Genomic DNA, 21,172 nt, shown 5'->3' on the forward strand with positions numbered 1-21,172 from the left:
AGATCTGATTAAATGGATTTGAGATGGTTGATGGTTGGATATATCTGGTCCGTCTACATTTGTAGACGAGTCTCAACAAGGCCAAGTAAAATGGAAAAGAAATTCTATAAGATTTGAAATGCATTATATTAAGATGGACATTGAGATCTAAGAGGGTTTGGATCAATGGGGCCGTGGTTTCGTACGTAATAAACTTTAGTAATATGGATTCAGTTTTATTCAACAACGGCAGCCGGAACCGGGTTGGAGCAGGTAAGGGGAATAAATCCAATCCGGTGTCGCCCCTCTGAGTCTCTCCGTCTCTCTCCCTGGGCACAAAATTAGCCTTCGTTACTGCTCAAGGATCCAACTGAGCCATGTCTTCTCCCGATCAGGCTTCATCTGAGAAGGGACCGCCCGGAAGTTCAGCCTCACAAGGTTGGGAGAAGCGTATCATCGTTCCCACACTTCTTGCAGGTGACCGACGTTCTACAAAACCCTTGTATATAGTTTGTCCTTCTCGAATCTCTAGATTCGGGAAACATGAACGATCAAGTCTATCGTGGCGGAATATCGGTTATTGAAGTTTCTGATGACTGGTGGGTCATGCGCGATTTTGTGGGACTACACACAGACGATTCTTACTTGCTCTGTTTCTTGAATTCGTAGGTGTTGTCGGTGGAGTGGGTGGAATCTTGTCCCAGCGTAGGAAGGCGTTTGGGGTCGCCAAGCTGTGTGCAACATATGCTGCTAACTTGTCTATAGTGACCGGTTGCTATTGTGGTAATAATCGGCTGCCAATTCTAGGCTTTCTATTTCATTGTTTTAATCAGTATGTTAGGGTCTCCATTTGGTTGGTAATCAAAGTGGTTTCTGTTCATTTTCTTGTGTATGTTGAGGTATGGAAGAACCGGAGATTGATGCTTTATCTGTGCGTTGTCTTTTTCTATTAGTTAGCGTTACTCTTGAATCTTGTGCTGCCACAAGAGAAAGAGGGGAAGTGAGTCGAGTGACACCTCTTATACATCAGGTTCAAACGTTTGGATGATATAATATCTCGCACTAATGTTTTTTCCAGTCTGTTGATCGATCACTATTGCTTCTTTGAGCTATGTGCCATCTTTCATATAAGATTTGTTAGCACAAAATAAGTGACGGGAGATGAGGGTACTCATTTACCAGAATTCTTACCTAATCGACCAACTACTTTATCTAGAAGTGTGCAGTGCAATGATCAAGTGCTATGGTCGTGATCAACCAATTTTGGAAAACAAATTGTGAAGAGCGAGAAAATCGCTGCCATCTTTGAGCCTTTTCTCATTGTGTGATACTTGCTGCATCATATGTTACAATAACACAATAGTATTGAGTTTGTGATGACAGAAATAATTGTAATTACTAAATACTAATTAGTGCGAGTAAAGCTCAAAATTATATTCCTATTCTTTAGAATGTGAATTTCAATCTCATGAAATGGCACATGATTCTGGCTGATCGGGAGATTAAACAAGATCAGAAGATGATGCCACAAGCAAGGTCTATTTGTATAGCTTGTGATTCTTTGCATCAGTGAACTTTTTAAAAACAGACCTTTCCTTCTTTGAGCTCTACAACCCGCATATTTTAGCCAAATCATATGTAGAATTGTGTTAGTATTGCTATTGACTTTTATGTTCTTACTGTATATATAACTTCACCTTTGCTATCTTTGTACTGTTGATCTTTTGTACCTTGTAATCGATTTTCTGATTTCATAATCACTTTTTTTGCACACTTTTGGATTTATCAAGTAGAATAAAATCAGTTTTTCTAATAATATAATTGTTGGATCAATGGGCCTAGGAGCTACTTTAGGCACTTTGTCCTCTTCCATTCTGAGAAATGAAATGGGTAATTGATAGTTGGCCTCACCAACATGTCGTAGCAAGTGATTTTCTTTCTGGATCCTAAATTAAGGCTTCAGATATAATGTTGCACTTCATTTAATTATTCCTTCATCATCAAGATGCTTTGTAACTGGTCTATTCATGTTCGACTCCCGTGAGGTCTTGCTGATAAAAAGCGGCACAATTTTCTGTCTAATAGACTGTGTGAGATAGGCATAGTCTGGTGAAAATATTTAAAAACTTTTTGAGACAAAAGAAAAAATTATGTTAAAGGTTGAGCTCGAGCAAAGCATAATGCAAAAATTAGATGGCAAATGACTACTAAATATTTGCTTGATACTTTGATAAGAAAACTCCTCTGGAGGAACACTGTTAAGTTTCATTGGATCTTAATATTATTGACCTTTGGCTTCCTGGCCTCCTCCTGCACCCTTACCTCGTTAGATAAGTCTCTGCCACCAATATATGTGGCATGCCACCATGCCAAATTCATAGTGCCTAGTTCACATAGAGGACTTGTTGTACACATTATGAAACATAGTCCTGCAGAACGGGCCATTTCAAAAGTATGGAACTCTGGCATACTAAGGCCACTGAAAATTGATAACTAGTCTGCATTATGAAGATAATATTAGCCTTTTGTGGAAGTCGAAAAGAATATTGGGCTTATAAGCAGTCACACTTCTATAAGTAGCTTAGACCCAACGAATGTTGATTTCCATGTCTCTTCCAAAGCAAGGCTCTCTGTTATGTCATATGTTGCCACAAGGCCTTTAGTTCCTGCCCTTGGCCCTAACTTTGCCAAGCAGTATATTACCCTATTTGACCACATGTGATGCGTATGAATGATAATGCAGCATTTGTAGCCTAAAATTGATGGATATGTTGGTGTTGATGTCCTGCTGTCATCATCTTTCCTTCTTTTCTTTCTCTTTTTTCTTTTCGGTAGCGTTTGATGGCTGGAAATATGTTTCCGAAAAGAAGTTGCCTGAAATTTATTTCTGGAATTGGTGAATGGGAAAGAAATTTCCTTATTTCTAAAACCAGGTTGTGTTTGTTAACTTGGAATTATTTTTCTGGAAACAAATTTCATCGTTTGTTAACTTGGAATTAAATTTTTGGAAACAAATTTCCTCCTCCCTCTTTCCCTTTTTCCTCCGCCTCCCTTCTTCCTCCCTCGCCCCCTTCTTCCTCACTCCTTCCCTTCTTCCTCCTCCCTCCTGCCCTTTTTCCTCCCCGTCCCTTCTTCCTCCCTCGCCCCCTTCTTCCTCCCCCCTCCTTCCCTTCTTCCTCCTTCTTCCTCCTCCCTCCTTTCTTCCTCCTCCATCCTTCCCTTCTTCCTCCTTCCCTTCTTTCTCCGCCTCCCTTCTTCCTCCTCCCTCCTTCCTTTCTTCCTCCTTCTTCCTCCTCCCTCCTTTCTTCCTCCTCCCTCCTTCCCTTCTTCTTCCTCCATCCTTCCCTCTTTCTTCCTTCTCCCTCCTTTCTTCTTCCTCCTCCCTCCTTCCCTTTTCCTCCTTCCTCCCCGTCCCTTCTTCCTCCCCAATGGTAAAAAAAAAAAAACCGGAAATATTATTCCGGCTCTCAGCGGGAATAATATTTCCGGAAATATTATTCCGTTTTGAGCCGCAATGGTAAAAAAAAAAAAATCCATGTTTGATGAAACTGGAAAAATTTTGAAAATTTGAATTAAATTTCCTGTGCTACAGTAGAATTCCAGCCTATCAAACGCTACCTTCATGTTTTTAAACATGATCATGTGCTTCTATTTGTTTGTGTTTTGTATTCTCCTCATTCAGTCTTACTACTGAACAGTGACAGTAATGCATCTCTTTGCTCAATTATGTTTTACCTCATTTTTCATGTCATCCCATCTTTCCTTGTGACCAAGTTTCAACGTAGACCTAATAGAGATAGATGATTTTTCATACCACCACCATGAATCTCATTGTTATCATGGACCAAAGTCCAAGCAGTTCTTTAGCATCCTGTAAAGTGTAGACACTGATGGTGTTGTCAAGTTTGTCTGATCCACAATATTGGTTTTTGTGGTTCTTCCATGTACTTTTTATGTCCCAAGATTGGAAATTGCTTCCAGTCTGAACCCCTTTTTGATGTCTTCACATCTTTCTCAGCTTTGAACCGATCATATATGGGTCCTTAACCTCGTCTGTCCAGAGAAGAGGCCGATCTGTTTGTGACTTGCCTGTTGAGATGCTCCTTTAAGCATTTGAGAACTAATCTCTCTGCCTTGTGCTCTTCTCTGTCTGCACCTCTGTCCTGATTTGTGCTGGTGTTAATGTTTTGTCTGTAAACAAGCAGTTCAATTGTCGTTGAACTTTGCTGGTGAATCTTGTTTCAGGTGCACGTGAGCTTACCAGAGAGCTTCGGGCTTCTGAGAATGGAGACCTTTTGAACTCGGTGATTGGAGGAATATCCAGTGGAGCATTTCTTGGACGTCTTCAAGGTAGGGAAGATTTCTTCAATAGTCCCTTTTCTTCTCCCCACTTGCAGTAAGTGGAGCTGCAGTTTAGGTGGCATTCGTTATGCCACCTGAAACATATCAGCCTAGTATTGCGCCCGAGTTCATTGTTTGACCTGGGTGGTTTATTCTCTGTGGCGGAATGACTGGTGGTGTGGGCAGTTGCCCACACCAGCCTCAGAAAGTTTATTTATTTTTACGTTAGTTCTTTGATATATTTGATTGCTTATCTATATAGGATCCCCTAAAAGCATTAAAAGTTATTAAATTATTGCTCCTCTAGCCAAAATTTTTGGCTCTGCAAGTGGCTGTTACCCCTCTGAGTTATTGCTTATTGCATAATGCATTAGTAGAGCTACTCAAGTGGACTGTCCTGTAAACATCTTTCAGGTGGTCAAGTTGGTGCAGTTCGATATGCCGTCATATTTGCATGCACTGGTACTGCGCTAGATTATGCGGCTTTGAGAATGAAGTCTCGAGCAGAGAGCAGCAATGACTCTGTCCTTGAGAACTCTCAGCAAAAGAGTGAGAAGAAGAGTTGGTGGAGTTGGCCTGAGTGGGCACCGATTCAATTATATGATGAAGAAGCTGAAGCAAAAAAGGAGCAGGAAAAACAGTTCTTTGCACAACGCCGGATGGTTAAAATGGACAAGAGAGAGTCCTTGGACAGCTGATTGGTCTTTTCTTCTCTATTGTATGTCTAATTCATTTGAGGCAGCTGATTGGTCTTTCTGACCTATATATTGTGTCTTTGATTCTTTTGAGCAACATAAAAGCTGTATAGACCAGAGGTTGGCAGGGTGGCCCTGCTGCTGCTGCGGACGGACATGGTTCGACTCCTACGAGCGTCTGCTCTTTGCATAAAGCCGAGGCCTATTGCAGAACTTTGGAATATCCTATATCCAAAATTGATGCTCTTGTTACTGCGCAAAAAGTTGGCGATAATGGAAATTCAGCCCTTTTCTTTATAAAATTCAGTTTGATGGCTATCGGCTTTTGTTGCCTTTTTTTTTTTTTTTATGAGCTTAAAAAAATTGAATGATTTTAATCAATCTGGAGTAGTTAAATGGACGCAAATTTTGGATTCCTTTTTCGGATTTTTTTTGTTGATATGGAAAGTAGGGTTTTGCAGGTATCCTTGTAGCGCTGGTTTGATTTTTTTTTCTTTTCCTTTTTTTAGTTTCACTATTTTTGAAGAAGCCTGGTTCGGATTAGTTTATTGAACTTTAGAAGTTTCCCACTTGTCTTCCAATAATAAATGTTTCCACAGAGAAATCTTCAACTAAAAACCGAAAAAGAAAAAACAAGCCAAGGACTTTAATGAGATACAACTCAGTTATAAGCCATATCCACACAAGGAAAATCAAGATTCATTTTAGCCATCCCACAACATATATATAATATACAATACATATATATAATATATAATGCATGTATGTATGCATTTATTTATATGATAATTGAAATCAGCTGGATGTCAGATATTGCCTGCTGACTAAATGCTTAAAAGCTCTACTAACAACTGGCTTATTTTTATTTTCTTATATTGTACAAAAGTCATCCGAGACAGAAACCAAACCTCTTAAATTCATGTTAACAAATATCTTAGACAACATATTTACATTCTAACATGTTCATGCATACTAATTTAATAAAAAACATGCTTTCAATTCAAGTTGCTTTTACGAATAATATTAAATTTTCTACCATTAAGTTGTTAAATGTTATAATAGCCGTTCATTTTTTAATTACTATAAGAATATCACTAAACCTAAAGAAAAGATTAACTTAGTATATGTTCCCATTAAAACATTCTTAAGATTATACTAGATTGCATGAAAAAGTATCTTAGTAATCAACTTTAAGAAGTCCAAGTTAGCAATCTCCCTATGATATGAAATTTACCACATATGTAAAGTCCTTTGGTCTCTCACAGCATATGCGTGTATGTGAAAGGAGGCCGCCGGATCAAAAGCATCGGACGACCTTGATGAGAGGAATCTTGACCGGCGGCATCTACTTTCTTTTATACGGTGCGCTTGCTTAAGCTAGAAAAGCAATTTAGCTAAAATCAAGTAATGAGGGTCAACTTCACTTTTATTTTCTTTTCCTCTACTAACAGAGGCAGTGGCCGAGCTACATCACTGCCTGAGCTACATGTAGGCTGGTATGGGCAGTTGCCCACACAAGCTTCCCAATTTTCTTTCATTTTTACATTCAGATAAATGCCTCATTGTGTATGAAGGGTCTGTGAATTAGTGTCCCTCCATAAAATTTTGGTGGCTCCGCGATCGCCAAGAGGTACGTGCTTCCCACCTCTGCAATGTAACGGTCAAAATCTTTGAGTTTTATGATTTTGGTCCGCGCCTCAGCCGGCAGCTGTTGCCAGAGAAGGGCAGTTCCCCATTTATTCGCGTGTCGCCTCGTCCTGCCTCAAAGACGACCGCAGCTGCCAATCGCTCTTGGACTTCCGGCCCCATTCCGCTCTTCTCGGGCTGGCAGTGCCCATCCCATTCTGATCTAATAAAATTTATTTGCAAGTATCGAAGATTAAAACGTTTTTTATCTTTAGAAAATTAGAAACCTATGTCTTTCATGTTTGACGTTCAAAAAAAGAAAAAAGAAATGCAGAGTTGGTCGCAACAACTTACACTAAATAATTTGCGTTTTGGTTTGACTCTATTACAACATAAATCTAATAATTTTTTTGTGGTAGAATCGACAGAATTGACTACAGTTCATCAATGATTTCTAGCTGAATCTATTCACATAAGACCAAACAGTAGCATGAAATAAAAAGACTTTTAAGGCGAGGCCAACTTGTTTCTGGTTGATGGAAATTGATTGTTTTAAGATCTGTGTGAAAAATGAATCACCTCATGTGTCGGCGCATGAACAGTTCTGATCCAGATAATTTGAACACATCCAATGTCAGATTCGGTTGAACTCAATACAGTTAAAGAACCAACAACATCCCATAACTCTTTTTTGGATCCCTATTCAGAAGCCGGCTTTAATAACACTGCGGAATCATCTCTGGCTCTCGAAAAGACTCCAAAAAGTATCCGTGTCTTACTATAAGCGCAATAAGTCAGATCTGGTACGCAAAGTTTATCATTTTTTGCTGTATGCAAACCAATTTCGAGATCACAATTTTGCTGTTCATATTTCATCGCTAGTTGTAGTGCGGCTTTGTGAAGAACCAGTAAAGAGTTTTCTTGTGATCATTAGAACAAATTAATGACGTAAATGTATTTTTGAAAAGAGAAAGAGACGTATTGTCTCTGAGAGTCTGATACAACATGATACAGCTCGATTCTTTGTCTCATTTTGCAGAACGATTCAACTTCGCTATTGATATTGACGGCCTTTACACTGGGTAGTCTCGACGATTGTGTTGCCAGACACTTGCAATCTTGGCCATGGGGACACTCCAACCCCACCACCAACAGCTCCACCCTCCAATCACATGTCGTTGGTGAGTGATTCCATTTAACCTCTCTTCCCCATTCTCCATTTCTCATTGATACCAATCAAACAAAAGTCACTCGGGAAACTTCACTCAAGTAATAAAAGATCGAACTCCCACATTCCACAAAGCTGCTTTCTCGAAGACTTGTCTATTTTTTGTTTCTTTTCCTTTTGTTGTCTCCCATGCCAACAAATTTTCCATCTCGCTCTCTCTCTCTAGGGTTGTTTTCACCTCTGCCATTAATTTGCCCATAATTTCTTCACGAGCATCGCCTCATTTCCCCTGAAGTTCTTTCTAATCACATTCCTCAAACGGCCACAAAGTCCCATCCTTGCATTCTCACGAACAAACTAGATCGCCCATGGCTTAGGAGAGACATCTGAGTTCGTGGAGTAGAGAAAAGAAGAAGTGTGTTCTCTCCATTTGGTGGAATTCGCCGATGGGTGTCCACGGGTGGTGTTTCTGTGCCGGCGGTGGGAAGTCGGAGAAGATGAAGGGGAGCATCTTTGGCAGCAAAGGTCCGGCAATGGCGAGTGTGTGCGGGGGAACGGGGTTCTTAATTCACAGAGCTCTGCTGCTGACTACACACACCAATCTTCCGTCGGTTTCTGCCGCCGAAGGCGTCGAGATCCGGCTGCACTGCCAGACTGCGGCTAAGTTGATGCCTCACAGGTTGGTTCACTAGAGTCTCACTCCATTTTGTTTTTCCTTTTCCTCCTTTTCTACATGTTGGTTTTTGTTCATTGGTGTGGCGGTTTTCAAAGGCAACCAAAATTGATGATATCGTTAAGTGGGTGTAGGTTTTTGGAACAAATGGGATATTGAATCTGGTAGCAAGTCGTCCAACCAAATGAATGTCTAGTTGGGTTTGATTATGTGACTTGTCCTGTTCAGGATCTGATAGAATAGGAGTGGTTGTCGTTTCCTTCGTTCTTTTTCAGAGTGCCATGATTGTTTGAAGACAATCCAAGTGCAGTTCGGCAGCATACAGAAACAGTGGCTGGATCTTCGCACCAATGTTTTTGTGCCTTCTTTCTTTGGTCTTCTTTTATTTTTGTCATAGAAGAACTTAGATTTGCACTTTTGGACGATCGTGCAGAGTATAACGGCCTCGCGAGAAAGATAGACATGTGACAGTGCCTGCTTGTAGACCAAGTAGTTTTCCCCTTATACATTAATGCTTCCCCCTTTGAGGGACTGAGGTTGTAAAGGGTGGTGGTTCAATTGATTCTTTTCAAATTGAGAAAATATATCGACTTTAGTTCCTTGAAAGGATCCTTCTGGTAACCAGTTCACAATACATGCAAATCGCCAAATTTTATTGTACAAAAAGTTCTTGAATATAAGTTGGTGCCGATCTTCTATTTCCATGTGAAAACATTTCTTCAGCTTGGTATTTTGCTAGATTTGTTGAGAAGGAAAGGAAAAAGCAAATTCTGAGGATTATTTCTTTCCGTCTAAGTTGGTCTGTTGGGATTAATAGGCAAGTTTGATCTTAGTTGATAGCCAAAGAATCAGGAATATTAGAAATCTTTTACAGGAAGAGAAAACTTATTCGAAGAAAATCTCAGTGATAGCACTGTGGCAATGCAGTATGAGCATGCATGAAGATTCCTATCTTTTGACACTCTAAATTTGTAATCCTTATATTCTCGACTTTTCCAGGTCTGCAATCTAAATGCTGGACAGCTGATCTCGTTTTAAATTTTTAATTGAGGAGACTAAAAATCCTGTTATCATCAGTTACTGCATATAGATGCATTCAGCTATATGTCAAAAACATTCAGATACATTCCGGTTTATTTGGATTCAATTCTGACATTTTAGATTGATTTTCATCACAACTTTTATTAGGTTGTCCATTTGTCAAAATGACCTTATAAAATTCTCTCAAGTCTCAAGCACCTGCATCTGTGTTTTGAGGGAGGGAAACAGAAGTGCTTGACCAGAACTGCAGCCAACATTTTAATGCCAATTTGCCACTAGGGAAGCTTGAAAAAGTTCTTGGGCAGTGATACCATTATTTATTTGAAGACGAAAGGTTTGGTATTATATTCTTTCTTAAATCCCTAAAATTTGTCATCCTCCAAGAGAGGCCTTGCCTCAGGCAAATGTGAATGTCCTACTTTAAAGAGTCTAGGAATAGTTCACTGTCCATAACCTTTTCTTTTCCTAAATATTGTGGCTTGCTTCACTTGTATTTTCCTGATATTTTTATGGCATTTCTATATCCTTATGCTCGAACTGTGACGGTGCAGATTTTTCATTACCAGTTCTGTTCTTGATTTGACTGTGGTTGGCTTCGACATTATGGAGTCTGATAACGTCAGCCAGGCCCAGCAACCTCACCCCTTGAAGGCGTGCTCCAATCCATGCCTTGACTTAGGCAACGTGGTCTACCTCTTAGGTCATACAGGTCAAAAGGAGTTAACAGTCGGTGATGGAAAAGTGGTGATTGCAACTGATAATCTCATAAAGGTATCTACTGATGGAGTGACGTGGAGTCCAGGATCTGCAGGTTTTGATCTCCAGGGAAATTTAGCCTTTATGGTCTGTGATCCTATGAAGCTTGCTTCATCCCCCACCACTAAATCCTCATCAACCACTTCATCATCCACATCTTCAAAGAAGGATCATCCAACACAATTTGGCATTCCTATCCCTATTATATGCCAGTGGTTGAAACAGCACTGGGAGGGAAGTTTGGATGAGTTAAGCAAACCCAAAATACCACTCATGCGCTTGATGTCCACAGGGCAGAAAAGTGAGCCTTCAAGTGCTTCCTTTACCCTCCGCAGAGTGTTTAAATCAACGGAAGAGGAAGATAATGATACTCTCTCTTCTCAAATCTGCTCTAGGCCTGTAAATGAACATGGATTGAGTGGGTCTGCTGCTTCATCTGCTTTTATATGTCAAGAACCTCATATAAGTCATGAGCAGGGAATACCTACTCCAGAAATTTACGAGTCTCCAAAATTGACGGCATGCCCTCTTAGGAAGATGGAAAATCCTCAGGTGCACCTATTGGATATCAACTTCCCACCAATGAATTCCAAAGCTGTGATGCCACCGTTGGCAGTCAAAGAGACCACAGTGCCAGCAAACAGTTCTGGAGTATCGGGCAAAAGCCAACATGATAACGATGCACAGGAACTTGTATCGGATAATGGGTCAGCAGTAGCTGAAAACCCGCTGGCAGAGGCTATTTTGGATGTATCGGATGTAGAAGCAGGGGCTTCCAATGTAGAGTTTGCTGATGACACTCACAGTGAAGTTCAATCCAGTTCTCCTGTAGAGGTTTCGGCGCATCAGAATATAGACAGCAGATACCCAGTTGAATATAGCAGTGATAATGAGACAATGTATTCGGCTGAGACGAGGGAAAGCAGAAACTACAGCAGCCCAAGAGAGCAGAGGCTTCCACATGTTGGGAGGAGCCAGAGCTGTGTGAGCTATAGCCGGTGGGGCAACACTCGCAGAAATTCTATACCTGGACAGAAGCCAATGCTAGAGAAACAGCGGAGCCTGTTTACAGGGAGAAAAATGGGTTCACAGACTGCTACTTACAGGACTCATGATTACTTTAGCCCAACAGTTTCTTCAATCATGAAAAAGCGTAACAGTACTGAGCAGCAAGCAGTCAAACCCAGGCTGAGTGCCGTGCAGCTATCTCCAAGGTGGATGTTTTGAACAATGATTTCCTGGGGCACCACATTCAAAGTCAAGCATAGTGTGCTTGCTGTATATCCTGAGAATGTCTTAATTATTTATGCTTATGCCTATTTATTTACCCTCTGTTAGTTAATCACCATTTTTGTAATTGCATATGTAGCACGTTCACTTCTTAAAGAATAATTTGTTTGAACAGTGCACATATGTTAATGAAATGAGATGAGCTTATGGCAGTTGAAATCAACAGCATCTTTGCTCGTCTCTTATACAAAATCTGTAATTTTTTAAAATGCTTCCTAAGGATTATGATTGCTGCATTATAAATTTGGAGCACAGTTCTGCTGTATCTAGTTCAGACGTTGTGCCCATTCTAATATGATATAATGTGAATGATATGGTATTTGAACATGGGGTTTGCTGGCAGACCCACATTACGGTTTTACTTGCATTATTTGTCCAAATTTAACTTTGTTTTTCCTTATCTGCATGCCTGAGCCAGCCAATTACTTGATCATGTATGAAGGGCACTTACCCTGGTACAATCTTCTTCTTAAGTGCCACGTTTTGTGCTCCTGGAAAGAGGAAGGAGACCCTGGTGCTAAAAAAAAGGTGGGCCTATGAAATGCACTTTTTCCATGTTCTGCTTTGAAGCGACTCCTGATGTAAGAGCCTGGTAGACACCTTTTCCTTATCTACTAAGAAAGCGTCTTCATCTTTTTGTCCTTGCAGAAGCATACTGCAAGGCATTGCACAGCAAACCTCTTCAACTTGCTGATTTTAAGCGACCTATCTGACCATGTATTCTAAGCCTCTTTGGTGAATTTTTTCAATTTGGAATTGTAACTCATTTATTTTTCATCAAGATCTTTCTGGTATTTTTCCATATAAAACATCTGTAACTGCAGTCAAGCAATTTAATGCAATTGCGGTTCTAGTATTCCTGTGGAAGTCGGCTTGAAGCACGCACTTCCATGACAATGTATGATCCTTTCATCATCTGATGTGTTATGTAGTTGTGCAGCCTGATTCTAAGCCTGTAGAAGCTACAAACCCACACCTCTCCCAACACACAGGCATGCATATGCACATCATACAAAAGAGAAAAGGATCAGATCTAGTCATCTGACAAATCACTCTCTAGAGGGACCTTACATCTTCATTCTTGGTTTCATCCAATGGCTTCAAACGCAGACAGTGGAGCCCAGCAAAATTACATCATTCATGCTTATAATGGCATCAGCAGAAAATGGAGATTGAAAACTACACTTATCTTTTGGAAAGTCATCTGGCAGGTTATATAATAAATTGCAGACGAAGCGGCTGGCTTGAACCTAAATTAACAAAAGGAAAGAAAAAGCAAGAAAATGTACAGCACACCATGTCAAAATGAAGGCATTAACAATCCAGAATTTTGAGCTGCGGCAAAAGTGAAGAGAAGCTAAGCTGCACTTGGTTGGAACCGAGAATGGCAGTTCCACTACCACCCACATGGGCCGGACTTCAAAGTCGTGATAGAAAAATTTGCCTTTTAAAGAGAGGTAGTGTTGTTCCATTTGCCTTTTTAATGGCAGAAACCCTCCAAAGACCGGACCAGATGGGCATTGGCCTGACCCCGAAGAGGTGAATCCCGGCCAGCACCACCAACAACACGACGGAAAGGCAAAGGGGTTCAAACCGACAGTATCATGACTTCATCTAGAGTCCTTACCTTAATGTCCTTACGTCCTTCACGTCTTTCTGTCTGCTTACAACTTGCTCTCTCTTTATCCTGCAAGCAACTTATAAATTGAATGGTGCAACAGCAAATATTATATTCACTGAACAGCTTCACGTGTAGTTTAGTGACAACTATAATAAAAGAACCTCTTCAATGTCTCCAAAGAAGATGTTATGCACATTGTTGCGTATCAGTCTGTATCAAGCGATGCAGATGGCATCTGTCTCTTACTGCGGGGCAGATATGGAGCGATATTGGCCTATATATTCAGCTGGGTGTCCGTTGAATGGGGAAAGCAGAGATTCCAACGATGAAGAGGAAAGGCCGCCGGCCGGCGAGAATCACAGGCTAAGAGCTCGACATGAGAATATGGTAGCTGGGAGAGTAAAGACTGGAGGAGACAGTGCAAGACAACCAGATCTACTATACAGATAAAATTGTTTAGATCAAACGGAAAGATGTAAAGCTAATTGATTAATAACGTGTTAAAGGTCGCTACTGTGCAATTGTGATCTCTTGACAAGATGTAGTGCGGGAGGGCCTATCTCAGCTTGCTGACTCAAAAAAATAATCTTTTTAAATAAATTAATTCCACAAGTTTCCATTTGGGGACAGATATTTTGCCTTAATCTTAAAAGTAAGCATCCCACTTTTGAATGCCTTGGTTTCAGGCACTGTTCTCACAATTGGAAATTGGATCGAAATTGCCCAGCCGCTGATTCAGTGGGTAAGTTGAATTGGCAAAATATTATTCTATACAACCTTTTAGAAAGACAAAAAAAAAATGCAAAACTAAGTAAAAAATATTGGAAAAAGAGTATTGCATAACATGTACTATCTTGAGGTAAAGTTTGAATACTTGGAACTAAACACCTGGCCATCAAAATGCTGGTATTGAGTACTGGATATCTTTTTGGTGAAATTCTCGTTTTACCTTCCATATACCCCAGTTTGTTTGATTTTTTATAACTTTTGTTTCGGGTATTTTAGTACCATGTTTGTTTATGCATAAAGCTTAAACATCATTTGTTTCTAACAATAGTTCAACAACAGTGAATTAAAAACGATGCAGACACTTCAATGGTAAAAGAAAAAAAGCACAGGAATAACTTTATTGCTGGAAGTAAAGTTCCACATCTACATAGAAAGTCCCGGGTGTTTAGTTCCGGATTTGTTTTATGATGGAGCTTTCCACCGAATTTGAACTTCTGTTCTCTCTACAGTAAAGTTGCATCTACACTAAAGTTCCAAGTATTCAAACAGGCCTTTAGATTGGTAGATCATTTAAGCCAATTTTGCTACTGATTTGATTTGAATAGGCATGAGGTGCGACCATATTTTTCTTTTCAAGTTCGTTGAACCTTTAGTAAGCATTCGTCTGCTTGGAGCTTTCAGAACCCCAAAAGTCCCTGGGAAGTTCAGAAAAAAGAGATCAATTTTCTGATTTCGACAAAAAAAAAGAAAGTTAGCCATTAAATGAAATACAGTTTCACTGGGATTAATATTAATCGACTGTTAATAATTCAATCATGAGTTCCATGATATCCATGGTTGTGAACCAGTTGAATATGGTTTCCACCTCACCTATGATCCCAATCCAAATAGACTAACTTTAATTTGAAACTGAATATTGTGTTGAGTTCTTAAGCACTGTTTGCCTTATTGGCGATTTTGCATTAGAAACAATATGTGGGTATTCTATGAATTTGTCTCAAAATTAAAGAAGATTAATAAAACACTTGGTTTTATTTCAAATTTGAGACAAATTTATGAAATACTCGCCAAGTATTCTTAATACCAAACGAGCACTCGTACCCAAATACTTTTTCTCTTTCTACAAAACATGGTCATGTGTTTCAAAGGTCGTAGTAGTCTCGTCAGCCGGTCCCATGTCCAGTCATAACCCATGATCTTACTGATCATATGCATTTTATTTAAACTTTACAATCAGCTCTGCCCATATATGTATGTCTATGCTACCTTTTCCTTTTAATTCCTTTTCTCCCCTAAAGCTTACATCATTCCATCCCTCAAAAGCAAAAATAAACAGCTCTCAAGAACATAAGCTAAATAACTGCCTCAGAATCTTCTGAATCCATGATGTTCAGTGGAGGAGCTCAGTAGACCCCATTGTCGATTAGGCGGTCAAAGTTCAAATTATCAATGAACATTTTTCTCATTCATAGGTCCATGCATGATCTCGATGTACACAATTCCAAAAGGCAAAGTTGCTTGCTACCATCGTGTCAAAATTTTACAAAGTTTCACTGTTTAGAATGCAGTTTCCTTGAGCAATAAGAAAACACAAAAAGGTGCACACAGCAGAGGAAAGAACTGCAATACTTTACGGCCAAAATTCTCTTTTCTCTCCCCTTTTCATATTCAAGTTCATGTTCACCCATGGATCTCTCTGGATTCGGAAGACACTTTTCTCCATCAACTTGCCTTTTCTTATCTCCCTTTATTTTTTGCTTCCTTTGGATCGCTCGACCTCCCAACTTTTGCCCCTTTAAATCCTTTCTTTTGTTATCCTCCACCTTTGTTCCGAGTCATTGCCCCGTCATGCTCTCCTTTCGGCTGCTGGTGCTGCTGCTGCTCCTCCTGCTCCTATCAGCCGGCGGCGATGGTGATGGTGGCGACGGTGGTTGCGCTACGAGCAGAGTAATTGTGGCCGCCACCACGTGGTGCGTGGCCAGGAGCAGCATGGACAACACCTCCCTGCAGGCGGCGCTCGACTATGCCTGCGGCGTGGGCGGTGCGGACTGCTCGCCTATCTCCTCCGACGGCCTCTGCTTCCTTCCCAACACGCTGCAGGCGCACGCCTCCTACGCCATGAACAGCTACTACCAGCGGAGCGGCCACGGCCCTACCTCCTGCGACTTCTCCGGTGCCGGAGTCATTGCCATGACCGACCCAAGTACCTCTCTTGCCCACCTTTCTTCTCTTCCTTGTCCTCTCCTTCTTACTCCTTATGACCGTTATATGCCATGAAGAGCTCCATGCACCTGACTCTCGACCTCCTGGGTTTAGTGTTTTGCCTTTTAACAGTGAAATGAATTTCCTTGACAGTCCGATATTTTTAGATTAAAAAAACAACATGGGTCTTTCTCAAATTCTTTGCAACGGGTATAGTCTGGTTGGTTGGGCAGGTGAGGTTGAGAAGCTTTGTCCTTGATTCTTATGGGTATTATTCTTTTAGATTGCAAAAATGATAGCACCAAGGGTCCTTTTGAATCTCGAAGCAGCCTTAAACCCCAGGAATAGACAAGTAATGAATGAGTTCAACACTATTTGGACCGCTTCCACTCACCTGAAAAACATTGGGGTTTCTTGATTTGAGAATGTTTTTATAAATTTAAGCATGCCCGTAAACAAGACATAGCGATGAATGCTACCCTCTTCTTCTTCTTACCCTGAGAGTCTAAGGTTGCTTTGGGACCTTAGTGGCCAAATAGTATATCTTTTAATTTACTTGTCATGTATGCCACTATTTGCGGTCCAAAAAACATAACGTCCATGATAATCAAACTAACGACCAAACTCACATCGAAGGCCAGCTACGCTACGCCCTTTTGTGGACATTCCAAAACTAAGTCACAAAGATTTGGCTTCGATTAAACTTATTTTATAAGACCCAATGTGTAATCAGATTTTGAACAGTTCTTTCTATAAATTTTATAATTCAGACTTCTCACATTCACAAGAATCTTCGGTTGGCCAAAAGCAACTTGACGTTACAGGACCTCATATTTGTAGATGGCGTAATCAAGTTTCTCATTTGGCTTTGAGGTGCTAATGGGTGTCCTGCATCTTAAATATGGAATATTAGTGCTTCCAATTTAGATGTTTTATTTCCAAGGCACTTCGTTCAGGATTGATCTTCACCCTGTTCTTTTTGTTGATGTTAATTTTTTGCTACCATGAAAGCAGATCGAGTTCTTCTAAGCAAAATTTATTGGTATTTTCTGTTAGCATCCATTTTTTCCTCCTTAACCTTCTTGCTATACGTTTCCAGGCTATGGATCTTGCGTCTATCCTTCATCTGCAAGGTAAAGAAACATACTGAGTCCTGTTTTATCTTTATGCTGATTTCTGCGCTGCACCCTTTTGAGTCCTCCAATGGAAATACAAAAAATTCGGTTGGCCCGACAGAATTGGGGGACCCACTTGCTCATTCTTGTAAGGAAAAACAACTCTTGACATACCTAGGGGGCTGTTTGAAAGCAGTAACACATTGTTACTATCTTAAAAATCTATAAAAAAATAAGGTAGATTCATAGAACACTAAAACAAATGTTCCTCTTGCTTTTTTTTTTTGGTACAAATTCATAGGACCGTAACTATGTATTACTGTTGCCAAACTATCCCTAGAGGATGTTTGATTGAAAGCAATTCTTCGGACACTAAGAACAAGATGCCTTGTTCATGGCATCCTAGGAATGTTGCACAAGTGGAATGGTAAGTAATTATTTCATGAATATGATGCAAAGATTGAAGCAGATTCATGAAATGGTTATAAATTGTTTCATTTGCCAAATGGATCACGAGTGTATTTGTAGACAGCAAATCATGCATATTTTGAATCATGCATATTTTGAAATATGGATGTCAATGGATCAAATTAAAATTGCATGCACCTTTGCCGTATCTGATTTATTTGAATGTTTATATACTCAGATTGAAATAAAAAAAAAAGAGTTATGTGCCATATCTAAGTCCGGCTTTTAAATTCACAGCTGACTCCGTATATGATTTAAAAAAATCTCAACCACAATTGTGATATGTCAAAAATCAACTTTTTAAAATGCATGCATGTTGATATAGGAAAGTTTAAGTTGCCACATTGATACTAATTGTCTGACTGAGTATGAATTTGGATCGAATCGGATCGATGTCATTTTTTAAATGTGAGTCCAATCAGACTTTTAATTGTTTTTTTTGAATCCATTTGATTGGACATATGATGCGAATCCGATCCATTCACATCCCTGCTCTTTATATAGCTGGGCTCCATTTGTTGGAGTACTGGAAAATCTTACGTTCTGATTGTTAGTTGAGATGAGATGCTAAGAGTTGTTGATTGGCTTGTTTGTGTTTGAGTTTGGCAGTACAGCCAGTGGAATCGGCTCGACAGCACCACCAACAACTATACCCACACCCACCACTACGCCGGTGACTACGCCGGTGACCACGCCGGTGACCACACCTTGGGCCACGCCGTCGACCATACCTTGGACCACGCCGGTGACCACGCCTTCGACCATGCCCATCACTACACCCACACCCACAACGAATACGCCCACAATTCCAACCTACAACCCTGCCAACCCCACACCCATCACCAGCACAGGTGGCGGACTTAGTCCTCCTGGGCTCAATAGTCCTCCTGGGCTGGGCTCACCCACTGCGTCCAATGCCATGATGACCAAGACAAGCACCAGCCATCCAGTTGCAGTGGTCACTCTCTTCTTCTTGCCGCTGCCCTTTTTCTTCCTTTTGGATTAAAACTCCAGGAGGATGGTTATGAGGAAGATGAAGTGAAAAATCTCAAAGAATGTAAAGTTGTTAGTTTGATTTTGAATTGTCGTTTCCTTTTTCCTTTTTGTACAATTACTATATTATTTACAAATTCCTTATGTTTGCATGTTGAAAAGAAATGTATAATACACTTATCTTGGTTAAACATAGAAGGTTAGGGATGTACAACGAGCAAGCCGAGCACAATCGGGCTTGGCTTGAGTCACATACTGTTCGGCTCAAGGTCGACTTGAGCTTGACTCGAGCTTTATGGAAGAAGCTTGAGCTCGGACTTCGTTTTAAGGTCGTGTCACTTGATTCATCTATTATTTTTCTTTCAGTAAAAACAAAAACCATAAAAAAGATGTTAAAATTCGTAAAAAATATGGACCCACCCCTCAAGATTAACAAACAGAAAAGAGACAAGTTGAATCGAGTTTAAACAAGACTAGCTCGTGTAATTCAAACTCAACCAGTTTTATAGCTCAAGTTTTAACTAGAGTTCGAGTTGGACTTATTTACTAAACAAGAAGAAAAAGGTATGAACTTTACCTGCTGGTTGTTGCAAGATGATTAAATAATTAAACAGCAAGATGATTAAATAATTAAAATCCATCACCGGAGGTATTTAGCTATACGGGCATTCACTATGGTTTATTATGGAGTCATGCTTTATAGTATTTTTAGCAATAATTTATAGTGATTTAGCAATATATTATCTACCCATTTGGAGTTTAATTATTTAGCCATCCGGCTAGCTCTATCTCTTTCTCTCTCTCACACACACACAATTAGTAATTCATAAGACCAGACCACTAGGACAGAGACAAGAAATCCAGGCCACTTAAAATTGATTATTAAAGTACCTTTTTGTATAATTTAATCATATATATATATATATATGTATATGATTTTAGATGTTTTGACGAAAATTATACACTAACTTAGTCATTTTCGTAGCAATTAAATAATAAATGTATGACTTCAAAATTTTAATAGTATAAAAATCAATGATTTCTTTAGAAACAACTTGAACTAAGGCTCATTCTATATCGTTGAATTAGTATCCATAAGCACACATTAAAATGTCGGCATGTTGTTTAAAATATTGTCTTACCGGAATTTAGGACGTCTGGTCTTGCCCATAACTTAAGTGGGTTGGATATATATATAGACACACACACACAAAGAGAGAGGGAGAGAGAGAGAGAGAAAAATTGGTAACTACTAGATTACTTTGGTAAGGGATAAAAACGAGTTTCACTAAAAATAGTTATTAAAGCGTTTTTTGTAATCTAACCTTATAGATTTGATCTTAAGAGTGACTTGATGAGGAACATATATTAAGATGATTATTTTTTTTCACTTTAATATTGTTTTTTCACTAAAACATGATTTACATTAAATTGGTATTTACCAACACAATAACATATTCACATTTTCTTTAAAATAATTTTCAAACAAATGCTTTAGTTTTTGTCTTTTATTCAAGTGGTCTCGTATCTATCGACAAATTATATATATATATATAACGTTATTAAGAGGGCTAATTTTATAATTCTCCATGTACTTTTGATATAAGGAAAACTTCACGATCCTCCTCTTCGGCTGCATTTCCGGCGTTTTTATTGTAGCAGCGCACCATCTTGTCTTCAAGCCATAGCAGCCTTCTTAGGCAGGCCTTTACGTGATTCAAACGCTAATGGTGGAGTTAGAAAATTTTGGCTAAGGGGTATTAATTGATTAAGCTTTAAGGGGCACTTATATACAAATAAATAAAAAATTAAGAAGGTATCAATTTGTAAATAAAGCAATTTTTATGGGTACATAATACGAGCAATGTCGTGTATCAGCCTACACCTACAACATAAAAACTTTAGGCATTACGGACGGCCGGAACATGTCGGTGAAGATAGTATCAGTGAAAACCATCCCCGAGAGTTTTTACCGATGTACGGGTTGAACTTCCGTAATGTTTGGCAGGGAAAATGTTTCAATGACGCGAGAATGGTAACCTGTTAGTAAAACTAGCTAATTACAATGAACTTTTACCGACTTTCATAGTAAATGTTGGTAGTTTGCACCGAAAAAACAGTTTCCTTGATGGGAGAATGGTCAAACATTGTTTAAAATAGCTTTCTTTCAGTAGTTTTACCGACGTTCGGATAAGGCGATCCATAAAAAGATTTTTTAGCGACGTTTGAGTTGGGGATGTCAGTAAAAGACAAACTTGTAGTGAATTCATCTTCTTTTTGTAGGGTTACCTCCACTACTCAAGAAGGACTGGGGTCTTGACCGCTTTCAACTTTAATGTCTCTGCTTTATGTTGCATGCTATGGTTGCATTTTATATTTTTGAAAAATTTAAATTTGTCTTATGTTAAAATCTGAAAAATATTGAAATATTATTTATTCTCCCTAAAAAAAAATTAGGGCTCCACCCGTGGGAAC

The 21,172-nt window shown here is 39.5% G+C and overlaps 3 protein-coding genes across 4 annotated transcripts; all 3 read left to right on the plus strand.

Moving 5' to 3' along the window:
* The first annotated feature begins 288 nt into the window (after nucleotides 1-288).
* LOC116248350 (uncharacterized) lies at nucleotides 289-5,321 on the plus strand. Its single transcript, XM_031621091.2, has 4 exons — nucleotides 289-456; nucleotides 649-762; nucleotides 4,225-4,329; nucleotides 4,735-5,321. The coding sequence occupies exons 1-4, from the start codon at nucleotides 357-359 to the stop codon at nucleotides 5,016-5,018; spliced, it is 603 nt and encodes a 200-aa protein (XP_031476951.1). The 5' UTR covers nucleotides 289-356; the 3' UTR covers nucleotides 5,019-5,321.
* Nucleotides 5,322-7,689: 2,368 nt separating this feature from the next.
* On the plus strand, nucleotides 7,690-11,930 carry LOC116249180 (uncharacterized). Its single transcript, XM_031622358.2, has 2 exons — nucleotides 7,690-8,488; nucleotides 10,075-11,930. The coding sequence occupies exons 1-2, from the start codon at nucleotides 8,256-8,258 to the stop codon at nucleotides 11,504-11,506; spliced, it is 1,665 nt and encodes a 554-aa protein (XP_031478218.1). The 5' UTR covers nucleotides 7,690-8,255; the 3' UTR covers nucleotides 11,507-11,930.
* A 3,583-nt stretch (nucleotides 11,931-15,513) lies between these two features.
* On the plus strand, nucleotides 15,514-18,841 carry LOC116248346 (PLASMODESMATA CALLOSE-BINDING PROTEIN 4-like). 2 transcript variants are annotated; one of them, XM_031621087.2, is made up of 3 exons: nucleotides 15,514-16,122; nucleotides 17,221-17,254; nucleotides 18,319-18,703. In XM_031621087.2, exons 1-3 carry the CDS (start codon nucleotides 15,606-15,608, stop codon nucleotides 18,566-18,568), a joined length of 801 nt encoding a protein of 266 aa, XP_031476947.1. In that variant the 5' UTR covers nucleotides 15,514-15,605; the 3' UTR covers nucleotides 18,569-18,703. The 2 variants fall into 2 exon arrangements, with proteins under 2 accessions (XP_031476947.1, XP_031476946.1); XM_031621086.2 differs by having other exon boundaries at nucleotides 15,520-16,122; nucleotides 18,314-18,841.
* Nucleotides 18,842-21,172: the final 2,331 nt, after the last annotated feature.

This window comes from Nymphaea colorata, chromosome 2 (assembly GCF_008831285.2).
Source record: "Nymphaea colorata isolate Beijing-Zhang1983 chromosome 2, ASM883128v2, whole genome shotgun sequence".
NCBI classification, from domain to species: Eukaryota; Viridiplantae; Streptophyta; class Magnoliopsida; order Nymphaeales; family Nymphaeaceae; genus Nymphaea; species Nymphaea colorata.